This window comes from Falco naumanni, chromosome 2 (assembly GCF_017639655.2).
Source record: "Falco naumanni isolate bFalNau1 chromosome 2, bFalNau1.pat, whole genome shotgun sequence".
NCBI classification, from domain to species: Eukaryota; Metazoa; Chordata; class Aves; order Falconiformes; family Falconidae; genus Falco; species Falco naumanni.
Genome location: NC_054055.1, coordinates 119,490,211 through 119,507,764, shown reverse-complemented (window position 1 = coordinate 119,507,764; position 17,554 = coordinate 119,490,211). Strand labels below are relative to the sequence as shown.

The 17,554-nt window shown below is 42.1% G+C and overlaps 1 protein-coding gene across 2 annotated transcripts in view; it reads right to left on the bottom strand.

Annotated features, from left to right (window-relative positions):
- Positions 1–13,509: 13,509 nt before the first annotated feature.
- Positions 13,510–17,554, bottom strand: part of GUCA1C (guanylate cyclase activator 1C) — a 35,716-nt gene continuing 31,671 nt past the window's right edge. For both annotated transcript variants that reach the window (XM_040583081.1, XM_040583082.1), the window contains exon 4: positions 13,510–15,058. In XM_040583081.1, coding sequence (XP_040439015.1) covers positions 14,928–15,058 — 131 coding nt within the window. In that variant the 3' untranslated portion in view covers positions 13,510–14,927. The remainder of the gene's footprint in view (positions 15,059–17,554) is intronic.

Sequence of the window (17,554 nt, the reverse complement as noted above, 5' to 3'; positions counted from 1 at the left end):
TTACATGATGTGTAGTAAATAAGACCTGAAGCCCCACGCTTAAAGGAGGATGAAAGAAGTACTGGGTAACTATTCCGTTCTTTCAACAAAGCGCTATTCCCATGGAAACAAATGCATCATAAAGTTGCTTGTGGGGGAAAAAAAAGCATCATGAAGTCTCTGTTTTTTTCACTCTAGGGTTTAGGGTCATCATGGCCTTCATTGTGGGGTTTTGTGATCTTCTTGCAGTGCTTTGATAATTAAAGACTGAAATACAGTGCACACGTAGGAGGAGGTTAATTACTTTACTCTGAGATTTCCTAGTTTAGGAGTCACTCACTTTACAACTGTAATGTCTTCTAATTCCTTAGTATGTAATTTTGTACTAGAAATAACAGTAGCCCCAGACTTTATTTATATTTGATGTAATCAGTAACCTAGGAAAATAAGGGTATATTTCTGTTCAGTTTTATTGGTAGCAGATCAGTCTTTCAGCCAATCGATCCAGTAGTTACTTTTGGCTGTTCTGATTTCATGCTACCCTTCTTTAGAGTGACAGGAGCACTCAATTGCAAAGAATTTCTTTTACCACCCCTGTGAGAAAATGAGAGTGGCATTCAGCAGCTGAGTGTGAAAACTATTCTATAGAGGTAGTAAGTGGTCTATTTGATAAGGTGGAACCAAAAATTTCAAACTCCATGACCTTAGGAATCACAAAGTCAGCAAAGGTTTGCTGATGCTTTCGCCCAGAGGGTACATTTATGCAGACTGCAAAGCAAGGCAGTGCATCAAACTGTAGACAACCCAAAGAAAGGAAACAAGGAAGAGCTATAACATTAAAACCTTGATGTTAAGGTCATGTAGGAAACAGCAGCTATTACTTGTCTTATGTGACCAGGATGGCTTATCTTTTCCTAGCACTCCTCTGTACTTCTTTTTGTGCCTGCTGCTTGCCATGCTTTGCTTAATTATTGAGATTGTAAATTAACAGGGATTACCCGTTTGTCTTGTGTTTATGCAGCACCTAAGCGTAATGAAGGCTTTGTCTCAAGTTCTGCTCGAATAAGGATACTTGACAAATCATTAAAGCTATTTCTGAAGTCAGGAATAAGCTGACTGCTGGGAGAAGTAGCTTGCAGTCCTCATTAGGGTGGGGGTGACTGGGATGTAAAGGTATAATTGTGCTATGTGCCATGGGGAAGCATGGGTCCTGCAGTCAGCACCCAGCCAGACATCTGAGGCTTTGGTCTTAGATGGGTTCTCACTCTTGCTCTGCCACTGGGCAAGGGCACACTGATGTCAGCAGGAAATTTCCTGTGGTATGAAGACAGCCAGCATCTTTTTAATCTTATGATTAAGTGAACCATGAACCTTGTGCCATTTTTTTGCTATAAAAGAGAATATTGATAATTAATATGATGCAGAAACACAGACATTTCAAGAAGAAAACTTCTCTGGTGCCTGTGTAGTGCTAAAAGCTCATCCTCTGTTCTGTCCAAGCTCCACATCTTCTGCGATTCTATGGAGTAGGTCTGTGGAGAAATGTTTGACAGAAGATTTAACCTCAACTTCTTCTCTGATTAGTTTGGCTTATAGAAGGATAATTTGTAGGACTGAGTTTTGTGTGCTGTTGCTTACCCTGTGGTATACTACCATATGTAATTATTTTATTCATGGTGTTTATTCATACTTGGAGAGGGCTGTGTCCTCTCTAGCTCATCAGTTAGCCCAGCCTCAGGCTGTATTTTATCCCTTTAATCTTTTTATCACTTTTTTAATAAATCAAAACATCTGTGTACTAAGTGATCATTTTTACTATTCTGCTCTAAACTCTCTCCAGTCAGTCAGTATGTTTGAGTATGTAGGCATCTGGAATAGTAAATCATTTTCTGAAAGCAACCTCTGAAGAGCCATATAAAAAGCGATTTACACATCTATTCTCTGTAAATGTTGATCTTCAGATACAGCCAAAACATCACATTGACTATTGAAATGACAAACTCGTCTCTCTTCAGTGTATTTCTTCTGGATTGCATGCTGCTCTCACTCTTTGTACAGGGGAGTATAAAAGCATAAAATAACTGCTCTTTTCCAGAAACCCTTGCACAGCTCAGCTTGTGTCAAGTCAGTGATTATCATTAGAGATTCAGAGGCTGAAAAAACACTGAGAAGTGTGGAGGGCCGAGTAGCTGTAGGCATGCAGAAGAGCTGGCTGCCTGTGGAAAAGGGAGCATGAGCATCCCAGAAAACCACAGTGAATTAGTTAGTCAGCAGAGGCCAGGTGCTGCAGCAGTTACTGTGTACCAGCACCTCTGCGAGGAGCCCTGCCTTACTTATGCTAGAGGTGGGACAGAAAGCAGTATTTCACTCTTCCTTACTCATAGCTCTATCCAAAGTCACAAATTGGTTTCTTCACATAAGGCAGTCCCCGCATGAGTGTCTGTTAAACAGGCAACTGTTTCCAAACCTTATCATAATTAAACACACCCAACCACTCCATAACTCTGCTTATATAAAACATAGAAGAAAACAAAACAAAAAAACCCCCAACCACAGTTGGCCATCAGGAAGCCATCAAAAATCTTGCCCATCAAGCCAAATACTCTGCTGAGCTCCCAAACACTCTGTTGGGCTGAGTAACGCTGTGCAGCTCCCTGCTTCTGAATGCTTTGCGCAGGACTGCTGGAAGGGAATCGGAGCAGGCTGTAAGGCTGCGCATGCTGGTTCTCTCAAGGCTGTTTACTGCCCTCAGCTGTTCAATAGCATATTTAATTTTGTGAGGGAGTAATTTAATCAGTTCCAGTCTAATCAGTCCTCTGCCAGAATGGGACTTTGTTATTTTCATTTCTTTCCTGGTGTACTGGGTCTGGCCAGGATGGAGCTACCTTTGTTCAGAGCAGCCCTGTGATGCTCTTTCAGGTTTGTGGCTAAACCAGTGCTGGTGAGGCATTAATTATGTGGCTATTGCTGAACAGTGTCTGCAAACATGAGGCTTCCTCTCTTTTCCCACTCTGCCACACACACAGACACACATGCGCACACACACACACACACCCCACCCCCATCATGAGTATGTTGGGGCTGTGCAAGAAGTTGGGAGGGGACACAGCAGGACAGCTGGCCCCAACTGACCAAAGGGATATTCCATGCCATATAATGTCATGCTCAGCAGCAAAAAGTGGGGTAGAAGAAGAAGAAGAAAGCAAGAAGAAAACTCAGTTTCTTTTCTTCCATGCTGGCCATTGCTCAGAGACCTCTGCTTGTGGGAAGTAGTGAGTCACTGCCTTTACATCACTTGGTTTTCATCATGTCGTGTCGTGTTCGTCCGTCATGTGTCCCACCCCCCCTTCCTCTCACCTACTCAACTTTCTTTATCTTGATTCATGAGTTTTTTTGCATTTGCTTTTCTTGTTCTCTTCCCTGTCCCACTGGGGTGCATGTGGGTCCTTAGCTGCTGGCAGGGCTCAACCCACAGCACGTGGTTATTTTTGAGGCCTTCTGATCACTGAAATGTGTCTGACTGTAGCTCGTTTATAAAGGCAGGTCCCAAGTTCAATGACCGTGTCTGTAAGTAGAGGAACAAGCAATTACTAGGGCAGCCGTTACCTTGAAGTGGTCAATCCTCTTTTCCATCACATGCGGAAATGGAGATGTGAGAACAGAAGTTGCTTTTTCTCACTGAGGACTTAGGGCATAAAGTTCAAGAACCAGACCTAGTAGTACTACCATTAAAGCAAAGAATGAGAATTTCCTTGAAGAGTGAGCGATTCCTGCTCCTTTCAGTACTCGCCACTTCCCCCAGCTGTCAGCATCAGCTGAAACTGTCTGGATTTACTTTTGCTGCAAACCCTTTACTCTCGCTGGCATTTTATAGAAGTCGCTCCTACCTGGATTGGCAAGGAACTGAGTGTCACCACCGATGTGCTGAACGAATGCCACGACTCAACAGCCACATTGTGCCTCTTGCATAGATGTCAAACTGTTTCACAAGACAAAATAAGAATTACTAACCTTGCCTGATAGCTAGAAAAGCCAAGGCACAGAGCTAAGTGATTTGCCCAAGGTTACGCCCATGCTGTTGGCCGATCCGTGAATAGGCTGTAGGCACATCCTGAATTCTAGTCTAGCATCCCTCTGCTTTGACAGTATTAACATCTGAATAATCGTAGCCTGTTCCCCTGGGTGCTTTCACACATGTCAGTATGGAAGGCTCAGTATGCTAGTCCTGAGGAGTGCATGACTGCCTGTTGTGTCCCTTTTGGTCTTCCTTGGGGGGAAAAGAAGCCAGCATTCTGTGTGACCCCATCCGTTCCTGCCAGCTTGCACAAAGGTATGATTGCAGTTGGATACACTGGAGATGATATCAAAGCGTATTCGTCTGTAGCAGAGGCCACTACAAGATGTGCTGTAATCAGCACTGCTACCTAACCTCTGTCCTGCATGAGCAGATTAAATTGTTTTAAAATGTTTGAACACAGCACTCATTGTGATCAATGCCATTCTGTTGATCAGATCAGCAGGAGTGAAAAAGAAAACCACATTTACTCAACAACAAATATTGGCAGTGCTTCTGAAACAGGCCAAGGGCTTATTGAAAAGAATATTGATTGAGCCAAGAAAACATCAAGCAGTTATAAAAGTTTAATCATATTCTCATTCAAGCCTGCCTTCAGTGCCAGGAATTAAAATTCTCCCATCTCCTGAGGATGGAAGATACATTTCCATAACACTCTGTAACTTCCAACACTTTGCATCTGTACCGAATGGTGGAATTATTCATTGCAAATGGTTTAGCTGAGATACATAGCCCTTTCTACTGCGAGCATACAAATTATGCATAAACAAGCTGTGGGTTTTTTTGGACATTTCTCATTTGCAATTGTTTAACGAAGCAGGCTGGGCAAACCAGAGTTAGCCCACAAGGTATTTTTGAAGTGGTCAGAATAAATATTTGGTCTGCATGATTCAACAACATATGCCTGGTCACTCAAACCATATGAAATTACCACGATTCCTCAGCTAGAAAAGATTAGTTTTAATAAAAGGATGATGTGTCTGTGTCCTTTTTAGAAAATTGCTCATAGACTTTTGTGGATGCCTGAGAGAACTACAGTATGCAGAGAGTGAAAGGCCATTTTCAGAATGGTGTATTTTGGCACGAGTGCTGTGGGGGTGTCTGGTTCTAGAAGCTGTATGTGTTTTAAGAGCACAGAAGTCAGCGCTTGCCAGGAGATAAAAGGAAATGTTTTTTTCTGGGCTGCAGTTGTGAAGATTCACACCTTTCTAAGCTAGACACACTGCTGTGGAGAACAAAAAGAAAATAGAGCTATGCTTGAGCTATTTCCTCTCCTCTTTCAACCCTCTGCTGCTCTTACACCTGTGGCAAGCTTTATGGGAGTCAGGTGTTGCTGGGTCTCTGCAAAGGGAGATGGGGATGTAGCAGAGGCAGCAGTATCTCAGCTGGCTTCCACATAGCTGGGACTGTAGCATGAACAGGGGCGGTTGGGTTGCACAGGGCATGGACACCCCGTGTGCACACCCGGGAGACCTCACACACTCTGCTGTATTCTCCAGGCTTGTTGGATAGCAGGTACCTGGCTAAATCAGAGTTGTGTGGCATGAATTCCCTTGTGTCTTCCCCTGTTGCAAAGGTCATGGCTACAAACAGGATCAGTGGATGGCATCGCTTTACAGACGTGTCTTCTTGATTGTCTCAGACCTCAGACTTCCAATCACTGTGGACCACAAAGTGAGGATTTAAACCCACCTGCACTAGCCAGCTTCAGTTTTCTTTGGCTGGCTTATTAGTTCTGAGGTGCAAAGGACATTTGCATTGGTGTGTGGAGTTCTGTACTTCTGACCTTCCTCTTTCTTGCCCCCCTCCCTTCAGTTGCCTTCTTCTGTGGGATTTTTTTCAAGGAATTGGGAAGAAATTCAGTACATGAAGAAGGCTTTAAAATTAAGATAGGGTCTGTGTGAAATTGGCTAAAGGATTGGGTTGCAGAAAAAAAAAAATATCAAAGGGGATGGATAAAGACTTGGTAGCAAGTGCACGGGTAGAAAATAAAAAAGCCTGTGATGATGAAGGTAGCTTGGGAGAAGGTTAACACAAATAGGAGCAGGGCCAAGAAGAACAGAGAAAGCCTTGAAAACTTCCTTGAACCACTAACACATGCACAAAGTGTGGATGCTTGGAGGCCCTTTTCTGAACAGTGAGGAGGAACTACATCTCCGTACTTGAAAAAAACCCCAAAAAACCAAACCCCAGAAGATTTAGACCAATTCATTTCCTGATTTACCTGGGAAGAAAACAGGTCAAAGTGGCAAGTCCAGAGGACGGGGCTCTCTGCAGAGCCGTTGTGTCCTGGGGCACCTTGCCTACATCCACTTGTCCAATCTGGCATCTAACGCTCATGGATTCATAGTAGAGTACCCCTAGCTCCAGCTGTACACCTTCCACACCAGCCAGGACAGTGCTTCCTAACGGCCCCTGTGCTTAAAAATGCCCGATCTGAGGGCACGCTCCCAGTCTACACTGTTATACCCTGGTCCTTCACGCATCATCCAGCACCCCCAGCTACCTGTGCTTGTTGCCTGACTCTGAGCTGTATGTGTGTTCATCATGCTGCTTTGACAAGCTGAATCCTGTGCTTCTCATCACTTAACCCAATATTTACAACATCACGCGTCACCGTGCTCAGTTAAACTAAAAGATTCAGTTTGCTTTTTGGCACAATGCACCCAAATAGTTTAGAAAGAAAAAGAAAGTATTGCTTTGCATGTTTTTTCTGCCTTACTCTTATGATCCATGAGGTTAGCATTTATTTGCTTAGACATTTACCGGTGTTTATAGAAGGTCTGGTAAGATGAACACAAGACCTATGCTGTGAGGTGGGGGGTGAGATCATCTCAACAAGGAGCTGGGAGCTGGGAGGGAGCAAAGGAGCTGCTAGTCAAGAGGTTGTAGTCTCTTGCTTGTATCTTTTAAAGGCAATACCATACACAACAGCATGTGGAAAAACAAAAGCTATCAGGAGTCATTTACGGATATAGGTTAGGATTACTTTTAGAGTGGAAATTAGAACTGGATTTATATAGCTCACTGTATCTGGTCACCATACTACTACAGAGGTTATAGTAAGATTGTCAACAAAACCTCCTTTAAGAAAAATCTGTGTTTGTTCAAGCTTCTCTCTCTCTGCACTCGTTTTGGTATCACAGAAACATGTGGAGATAGATCTGTAGCCAAATACTAATCCCATAAACCCCACAAACACTAACTAACACCATCTGTGGCAGTTTTTACTGCAAATTACTACAACATGTGAAATGCTTCTCTCAGTCTGATAAGCAGAGCCTTGTCATGGGAATAGTGTCACAAGTCCTCCTTGCACCATGACACTCATTTCCAGATGTCTTTGTTTTAGATATATGGGAAAAGATGCTTTATTTTATCTCTCCAGTAAACAGGACAGTTCATCTTCTCAGTGTGCCTCGAATGTCAATGCAAAGCAGAAATGAAAGAAATCAAAATAAGCAGCAGGGGTAGCATATCTGTGAGTAAACCATTTTCTCCAGCACAAAAGCTACTCCCCAGATGCCAGAAAGCCTTTTTTATCTGTCCTCTCCTGCTTGTTCTCAAGGTCTGACTCCCTCTCCCTTGAGCTTCCCCTTGAGCTTCCAGTAGTACTTTTGGCAAGTAGGAGAAAGTGGGAAGAACTTGGGGGGTGGGGGTGGGGGGTAGGGAAACCCACCTCAGCCACAAGCAGACGAAAACAGTGGGAGCAGGAAAAAAAGACATGGACAAACAGCCCATCATACTGCGTTCATATCTTATTTGCTTGCTTGTCACATAAAATATTCCCTCCTGGCAGCTGCGGGCTGTTTTGCCACAGACATACTTTGCCATCACCACTTTCAGGAGATACTGGGGATGGGGCTAGAAGGGTTTTGCTCCGAGGATTTCTCTTCCATCTGAAACAACAATACAGGTTTATTTGTTGAACTCTTTCCCCCTAACTTTTGTACCTGCAGAACAGTCATTTCTTACGTGTCCACCATCACTTTGGGCTGTCTTAAGATCGCTAGGCACTACTTCGCTGGGAATAGCTTCTTGCCTGTTGGGCACGTTTGGCTTCTCTTCAGAGACCTGGCAGCATTTAGCACTTTTCTGGGCAGGAGGCAGAGAAGGTGACAGCAGAATGCATCCTCTATCTGAGCAGGCACATATGTGCTTTCAACAGTCAAACGCACCAGGAAGCACCAGGTTAAGATTTATAAATCCCTAGAAGCATTTGCTAACCCTGGCAGCCAGAATGCATCGTTTTGGAGTTTCCCATTTTGGGGAGCAGCACGACACCTTTATTTTCCTTGATTATTCCTATCAGCTTCGTTAGGTGCTAGGTCTGATGTGCTGACCTACCGCTACAAAAGCTTCCTCTTTCTCCTGACTAAGGAAAGTCAGCTCCTACCCTGGGTGCTTGGGAACCTCACCAGCTTAGATACTTAGAAGAAAACTGACCGATAATTAAAAAGCTTCAAATTTTTGTGTGTTTTCCCTGTGCACTTTGAAGTTCTAGGGAAAAGCCTAAATTTTCTTGGAAAATTGAAAAAATATTCTGCTTGGAGGTAGTTCTTATCAGAAGTTACAGTTTGTGTTTTACGAGCTGTTTGATGTTCACTGTTTATGGAATGTTATTGGAAGTCATTACGTTACTTGGAAGATGACTAAATTATTATGATCTTACCAGAAGTTGATTGCTAGCTGACATTACCATTAGAGCTGAGCTGGTGAACAGGATATCAAAGGGAACACTGACCTAATTAAAAAATAAATGAGGGCAAGGGAATAAAGATCCTCTTTTGATATAAGCACCATTAGTGTAATAAAGGAACAATAAAAACCCAATAAAAACGTGCTTAATTGCAAATGTTCAACTTTTTCTTCTAAGTGTTAGAAGCTCTTTGAATGTGAGCTGTGTTTTAAATCTCAGGGGATTTGGAATCCTCCATGATAGAAGCAGTTTGTCAAATATTTGTAATTTAAATAAAAAGAAGAGAAAAAGTGCACTGTTCCCATATTGTCCAGGACCATTAGAGCGATGTGCCAGAGGTATGCTGCCAGTGTAAAAAAACACGTAATTTTTATTGTTTTGGGGACAGGGATGGAAGGAACATGTGAATGAATGCTAAGAATGAAAAGCTGTGCCTGAAGCCTGATGGGAGTTTAGTTTCTTTTGATACACTTAAAACTGTGTCAACCCTTTCCATGAATATTTCATTGATTTTTAAAAGGAAAATGATCATGGCTGTAATACATTACTCTTTTATTATTATTATTATTTTTAAGTGTTTTCAAAATACTTCATTCCTTCCCTGCACCCTTCTGCATTAGCCTACAGAAATACTGTGCTGCAGAAAGGGTTAATAAGAGTCTGAATAAATCAAGAATTTGATATATTCTTTAGATGTTAGGCATGAATGAATTATGTTCTAGTTTTCAATCGGTGGAATCATCGACATATATAGGACCACAACTGGTCTGTAAGTCCACATGTGTACTTTGAGTTTTCTAGGAAAGGTGGAGTTTAAAAGACCTGTAATTGCTATGCATATTCAAAAAGCCATGAGACTAGATGTCCCATGGGACAGGAGAGTGGAATACCAACCTTTTTCTCTTTAGATCAGTTGCTCAAACTCAATTGTGAGAAACAGTGCTCAAGCACCGTTGCCATTCAGAGGGTGTTTAGTGATGTGAGGAAGAAATGGCTGCGTTTCCTAAATAGTTTCCCACAGCATGCAGAATTCTGCATGCCAGCACAGCCGTTGGTACCTTGCTAACTGGGACAGCTAATGAAAATAGTCTAGAGAGGAACATCAAAAAGTACATTTGTTTTGCTGGGCTGTTGAACATCCTCTGTGAAGAAACAGAAGATGTCTTGTGTGGTTAATTCCCTTGGGATTTGAGAAATCAGGTGAACAGCAGTAACATCCCAGCACTATCCTTGGGGAGAAAAAACTGCTAGGGCAGAGGATCATTATTTCAAATTCCTTGTTTGTAAATTGCCAATCTGATTCTTTCTGAGTGCTAGGCAAGCTCAGAAGGCAATTTTGGTTTGTACCTTTGTGCAAGAGATAGGCATATACGGGGCAGCGTGTATGAATGACCTCTGTGGGATCTTCCTTCAGTAGTGCATCCATGGAGAAATTTTGCATTTCCATTAGGGCAGCAAGGAAAAGCGAAATCTCAGACAGTCCCAGATGAAACGCTTTATACTATCTATGGTGAACCCTTGCTTTATTCTCCAGTGACATGACAACTTCTGACCTTAAGGTTAGGAAAGGAGGTCCTGTCAGCTGGTACGTTTAGGGAACCTTCTTCTTCTGCAGCCCAACTGGGACACAGAGCAGGAGACAAAGCTCTAACTTAGACGGATCACCTTGGAAAGTGACATCCTATGCTTAGGTCTGCGCCGATTTTTGCCTTACAGCAGCCACGTCAGAGCAAGTTCATCCATCAAAGGTCACAACTGTCAAAACCAGTTGTTCTAAAAAGCTTTCCTGTATCACTGCTTCATTTTTACTTCTGCCTCCTCTGCAGTAGAACTGCAAAAGGATTGAAGACGGCTTGCTACGCGATTGTTGCTGCGCTTACTCTAATGGAATACTGGCTTTTGAGTTACTAAGCCATCAGACACTACTGGCTCCAGTTTGAATGTCTAGTTGCTTTTAGTAAGGCCTGAACTTCTTGTCTCATTTAAAGCCGCGCAGTTTACAAAACCCGTAGTTTAACCCGTGTCCCATGCAGAATACTGGAGAGACTGGGAGGGTGGATAGTGCGGGGAGTCACAGAACACCCAAAGAGACCACAGGGAAAGAGAAGCAGGGGAAGGAACCTGAAGAGGGAGAGATCAGCCCCATGGTGTGACAAGGTCTGGCCCTAAGGGACATGCTATAGTGGAAAGTCCAAATGTCCAAGTATAGAAAAGAGGAAAAGGAGATGAGACAAAGGCTATGGACGGGCACGTCCATGTTGTGACTGTTCTGTGCCTCAGATGATACTTGACAACTCAGCTGCTTCTGCGAGTGCTCAACAAAACCGTAAACTGGTTAGTAATGTAGAAATGCCAGTGATGCAGACAGTTTGGGTAAGGACCAGAAAAAAGTGCCTGTTCCAGCCTATCATTATGGTTATTATTTCAGACAGAGCTCTTGCAACCTAAAGTCAGCTACAGTTTGCCATGTTAAAGCTGTATACTTAAGCTGTTTGCCTCAGCTTTCCGATAAGGACAGGTCAAAAAGTACAATTTAAAACTACATACGTTTCCGCTTTTTTAAAATATTCTACCGTATTTAGCAGAAGTTATAAAAATGGTGTTTAAAAATCCCTCCCTGATACCTTCAGCAATTTCTGTAATCCTGCAAGACTTCCAGAAATCTTTCCATACAGAAAATCTTTACCAAGTAAATGGACATATGTCCTTGCACACAGGGGACTCGAGCTTTGAATATTTAGTTGAATATTTAGCTGTAATGGTCTATATGGTACAGCTAATCCTACATAAGGGCAAAAATTAAATGCAGCTATGAGATCTATTCCACACCGTGGCAAGCTATCCTCCTACTTTGTCAGGGATGCACGACTGTAGCACAAGGTTTAATCATGCCTGTTGATGCTTAAGCAATTTCATATCTACAAGAAAAGGCAGTTTGCTTGTGGCTTTGAATTCCCAGATTCTCAAAAGAAAAAGTACCTATTTATTTTCTAAGCACATTGAGCTACCAGAAAAGGAGATAATTTTAGAACAATTAAGAATTGTTTGAAAAAGGGGACTGTCAAACTGATTACCTTTAGCTATTTAGATGCAATAAAAAGAACATAAAATCATAAGGATTTCTTAACAGTAAAAGAGCTTATATTAGAAGAGAAATTAGCAATTACCCTGTTGATTGGCAAAGCTGACCCAGCTGCACAGAGTGAGTTTGAAGCCTGTGATTCTTTCCAAGGTGAACACAGTGACAAAATGATGAGGCATTCTCAATACACATCTATCTTAATTAAAGCCTACCTCCCTGTGACGATGATACAGGCAGCCCAGCTTCTCCAGACACTCCCAGCTGGCATCTGCATCAATCTTGTTGACAAAGACACTTCTGGAGAGCACGTGCTGTTGATGTTTTTTCTCTCCCATACGGGGCTTTGAAGCCGAAGCATTCCTGTGGGCTTCAGGAGCCCTGAGGAACAGTGGCTCAGCACTGCCCATTAACCACTTAAGTGTTCGCTAAGGGGGTACCTAAGGTGACCTGACACTGGGCTTGCTTTTCCTAGCTAATGCTAGCAATTAGCATTCCAATAGTCAGGGCAATTTACCTTCACTTACCTCCACCTCGCTGAGCTGCAGCTTCAGGCTGTTTCAGAGCAAGACTTTGGGGTGTCACCCTTGACAAGTTTTCCATGTGCCACCTTATTCCACTGATACGCTTGATGAGCAGCTGACAAATTTAGGAGACCGATAGAAAACTGTGGCCATAATACATTTATCTCAAGCAGTTGCGTGTCAAATTGTGCTTCAGTAGTTACAGGCAATTTATGTTAATCCACTTACAAAAATACTAGATAGAATCTCAGGAACAGTTCCAAACACATGTGGAGTTACTGTAGGTAAATATTTTTGGCAATGATGTGCCAAAGCATTTACGTTAAACCAGCAGAGATACTTGCTTCTTAATTGCACAGGTTTCTGTTAAATGATTTTAAAGTGTGGAAAATGAGTGTGTCAGCTATGCCACTAAAATTTAGTCTGATGAAAAATGTCAAACAACTTCCTTATGTACATAATTTTTTAACACAACACTCCTCCTTAGTTGGCAATTCAGTTCATATAATTACAGTTACACAGAAAAATTAGATAAATTTAGAGAAATACTCTTTTTAAAATCCCTTTATTAAGAAAAAAAAAAGAAGAATCTGTATGTAGATAGTAGTAATTTGTCAAAGACCGTAACTTGACTAGTTTAAAAGCAGAATCCAAAACACAGCCGTTTCCTTACACCCAAGTTGCTTAGACTGGACCGTTTTGTTTTAAATCTTGTAAAGCCAGTTCTGAAGGACACCACCCCCACAGGATCTAAATACAAAAGTGTTAGATTAAGAAAAGTAACTTTTTGAAGTCTGGCTGTGAGAAAACTGATACTGACAATGACATCTTAATGTGTCAATGATGAATAAATACAAGAGCTTAAAATCTGAACCACCAGCAATCTCATACATCATTCTCTCTCTTTTTTTTTTTTTTTTTAAAAGAGTATATAAGAGATTCAAATGTCAGAACTATAATGTCAGAACTGTTTATAATGTCAAGTGATGCATGTTGCATACTCTTAGTATATTCCATTGATCAAACCAGAACCTGGGATAATAATTGCAGATGATGGAGCACATTTCATGTGCAAATGAACGTAGATTTGAAGTGAATTTGCAAGAAAAACATTTTCATATTGAAATGTTAATAATTGTTCTGTTAAACCTGCACCGATCCATGCACACTTTATTTTGCATAATGCTGATGCTTCTAACAATAATAAATATTAGTGTGATGCCTGCAGGGCACTGTCAGCCAAGGAGGATTTATTCTCAGGATATAATGTAGTAATTTGATAAAACTTGTTGCAGACTTGAGAGAGAATCAATCCCAAGAGAACCAGAGAGAACTGTAATTTTCCCCTTGCAGACAGTTCACAGCAGTTCCGTTTCAGCTCATATAATTATCCTTGCTCTTTATAAACTAAGGTTGAGCTGGTTTTAGCCTGGTTTCCTAAGAAAATGAGGCATAAGTGCTTGTGCTATCTGCAGATGCCTTCCCTGCCCTCCTAACAGCTACCACCTTCAGAGACAATTGAAACGCAGTTTGAAAGAAGGTAGAAGTTTCAAAGAGACTAAACTGCTAAAAGCTTTCGCCCAGGTATCTGGGCAGGGCGAAGATACCTAAATTACTACTCTCTGACAGGGAAAGACAGAAGAATTCAGCTGTTAAACAGGCTGTTTGGCAGAAGCCAGCAGTTGCATCAGCAGAAATGAATTGTGATACTTCTTACCTTTTGCCTCACGCAGCTGTGGCAAAAAGCTCAGTGAAAATGAATTGGTTTGAAAAGGAGGGCATGTGAGTCAAAGGACACAAAACAGAGTGCTTACAAAATGATTTGGGTTTCGCTATTCTTTGAACTTCTAATTTTACCCTACAAAGATAACAAATTTTCATTCCGGTGCTTCTATATAAAAGGTTAATTTGAAAGAACAGCAGCTGAACCCTGCCAAAACCATCAAACCATCACGTTATTTTAATTTATGCATGTAATAAAGTCAAGAGCGGTAGACAGATTGTTAAAGAGGATGCACATCTCAGGAATATTAAGCTGGCTGAGGTGTTTCCCAGAGAACTTACTCCAATTTTGAGTACTGATTAGAGCAAATGTTAGGTTAATGGAAACCAGGCTTCATTCTTAATTGATCTGGATAGAACCCAGCCCTACCTAGAAGTTTATGTTCACACTTTAAATAGCAGGTCAAAGAGCCTGTGCTTAAAAGAAGACATTTATTAACTCCATGTTTTCTATAAAGATTGCATTTTGTGATATTTCCATTATTTTATTGATTAGTCTGAACAGTGTTCATAGAGACCAAGCAAGTTATATGTAATGCATCAAAGTAGCTTTTCTGTTATATATAAGCAAAGGGTTGTGTTCTGTGGCTGCCACAGTTATTACTGAGGGAAAGAATACAGAAAAAAAAAAAAAAAAGAGATACGGAGTCAAGAGTGAAAATTGTTACTCCTGGAGCAGGTTGCTCGATATTGCCCGGGCAGGCTTTGATGACATTGAGCTTTCTGAAAATATCAACTATTATCTTCCTTGAACTGATGCCACAGATGCCACATCTGTCGCTGGATCCTTCAGATGCTGTGCCTCCTGCCATTCTGTATGACTTTGAGTACGTTGGAAAGGTCAAAATTCTTTGTAATCAATTCCATTAGGCCCTCATCTCCTTCCACGCCATTGATAAATTCTTCTAAAGTCAGTTCCCCTGAAAGGAAGCCAGATACTCCTTAGGAACCCAGAAAGCCAGCACTCCCTCTCAAGCCAACACGAGGCCAGCCGTGCCCGATGGACCCCCTCTGGAAGGTTTCTGTTCTCTGCTGACAGGCAGATGCAGGAAGAGTATTTGCTAATTTTTTTTCCCCACTTTGCATCAGATCCTGGAACTCAGAATCTCCTTTTATCTGTTAAAATGGTTCAAACACAACTGTCACTGGTCTAAGGCAACTGTGAGTACTCAGTACCTGTGGCGACATAAATGTATGAAGAATGTATCAAGGCTGAATTTAGATGTATGGACCTCGCTGAGCTAACTTAAATTTATCTTATAACTGGTTTTAACAGAGATTAGGGTGTGATTTGCTGAGGATTACCAGGCATACTCCCCGTGTTGACTACTTGGATTATTTAGGGCCATAATAAGATGTACAAAAAAGTCACTTGAGTGGTTTGATTAGATACATTCTTCCAAGCAACTGAAATGGTCATTTAGAATGTGATTTTTTGGGCTCAGGTCAAAATCAGGTAATACCTTGGAAGTTGCAGGACAACTATAAAATCTCTTATTGAGGAGCAGGAATGCCTGTTAGTGTTCTTCTTTTCCTGCTCCCTTCCCTGTTAGCGAAGGTGAAGGCCAGTTCTAGTTGTGTGCCTGCTCGCATCGTGCACGGGGACGTACCCAGTTCTCCAGTTAGGAGTTATTCCAGTGATACACGGGGGTGTACCCAATTCTCCAGTTAGGAGTTATTCCAGTGATACACGGGGGTGTACCTAATTCTCCGGTTAGGAGTTATTCCAGTGTTACTGCCTGTTTTTCCCTGAGAGGGGAAACAGAGTTTGGTTTAATACGAAGAGCTTGAGTCTTTCCTCTGGGAACGGTTTAAAGTTTCTTGTTCAAATCACAAGAATGAATAATTTCTTACTGAAATGAGAAATGACAAGAGGCCAGGCAAAGAGGAAAATAGCTGGATGAGTTGGGGCTCCAGCGTGCCGGGGAGCAGCAGTTCAAGTCATGTGCACTGCTGGTGAGTGCTTAGCTCGATGCTTTGGGCTGGTTTCAGATTTAAGCACTCCCCGGAGTTTTTTTTGTTATTTGGATTTTGTTCATGGCAGCCTTGGAAACTTCATTTGATGTGAAAAAGGAAAATGACCATAATTTTAAAAATGTGAAACCCACTTTCTACCCCTGGGCAGTAAAGGCTGCTTACTCTTCAGTCATATTGTTATCCCACACCTGGGTTCTGCACCCGGCGTGCCAGCGCCGATCCCCGCACAGAGCCCACATTTCATTTATTGCACGTCTGCGCCAAGGTGGTGCTGGGTGGTAAATCCACCCACCAGCACACCTCTCCACCCCCAAGGCAGCGCTTGGTACACACTTGGAACACTTGTTTACAATTACCTTTAGTCACAATTCCTGCTGGTTCTTAGGAGGCTGTGCGCTTTCTGTGGGGAGGGGGCTTTGCTAGTAGGGGGCTCTCTTTGCTCCAGGGGGGATGTTCTAGTGTGCTAATTGGCATAGTTCACACATACTTCCAGTAATTTTCTGTTTAGTCTCATTAACCATTTGGTTCTGCTTGAGCTTATCTTGTTGTGCCCCAGCTTGACATATTTATGGGTCTGTTCCTGCTCCCAAGGCCCATTTTTGTTAACTGTAAGGATTAACTAACATCCTCTGTTTTTCAAGTTCTTTTTTTTTTTCCCTATACATACTTACTTCTTTTCCCCCTCTCCTTTTTTTTAAAAAGTAAATAATAAATAAATATATTCATATTTATATCACATAAAATAATAATAAAGTAATAAATATTTAAAACTGTATCAATATGGGTCCTCCCTGCACTGGTGAGCAGGCTCATATCCACACTATTAAAGTGGAAAGACGTCCCTTGACAGAAGGTCTGGCTCTTGGGCTTCAATGAGAGGAGCAAGACCCTCTCCAGGGGCTGGCGTGGAGTGCCCTGAGGATGTTTGTCCCTCCCCTCTCAACACCAGAGCCCCTACATAAACCATCCCAGGAGCAGAGACAGAACAAGCCACCTCTCTAAGCTCGTCTGCGTCCTCCTGCGTTGCCACTGGTGCTCTCACTGCCTCTGAGCTCCCATCCCAGGCACTGCCCTTACTGCCCATCTCCTCTCTGTGTTGCCTTTTGGCTGGATGAGGGCTCATCAGATGGACATGCGGCATCATTTTCCTCTTTATGCAGGTCAAGTGGTCTTGAATTCCTTCCTCTTGACCCCAGGTTATATATTTAAAAGTACCAATACCAGCATGCAGGCACACAAACACCGCACTGGGTCTCAGATTTCCTTGAGCTAATGAAAATAAATTGCAAAGTCATCAGGAGATTTGTTTTAAGAATCACTCCTTACAACCATGGGATTATTTCTTGTATTTTAATATGAGGAAGGACATTGCAACTTCCTTGTCTATTTGCCCATTTCTTTAATAGGAAGCTACAAGAAAGTAGCATAGTTGAAGGTAA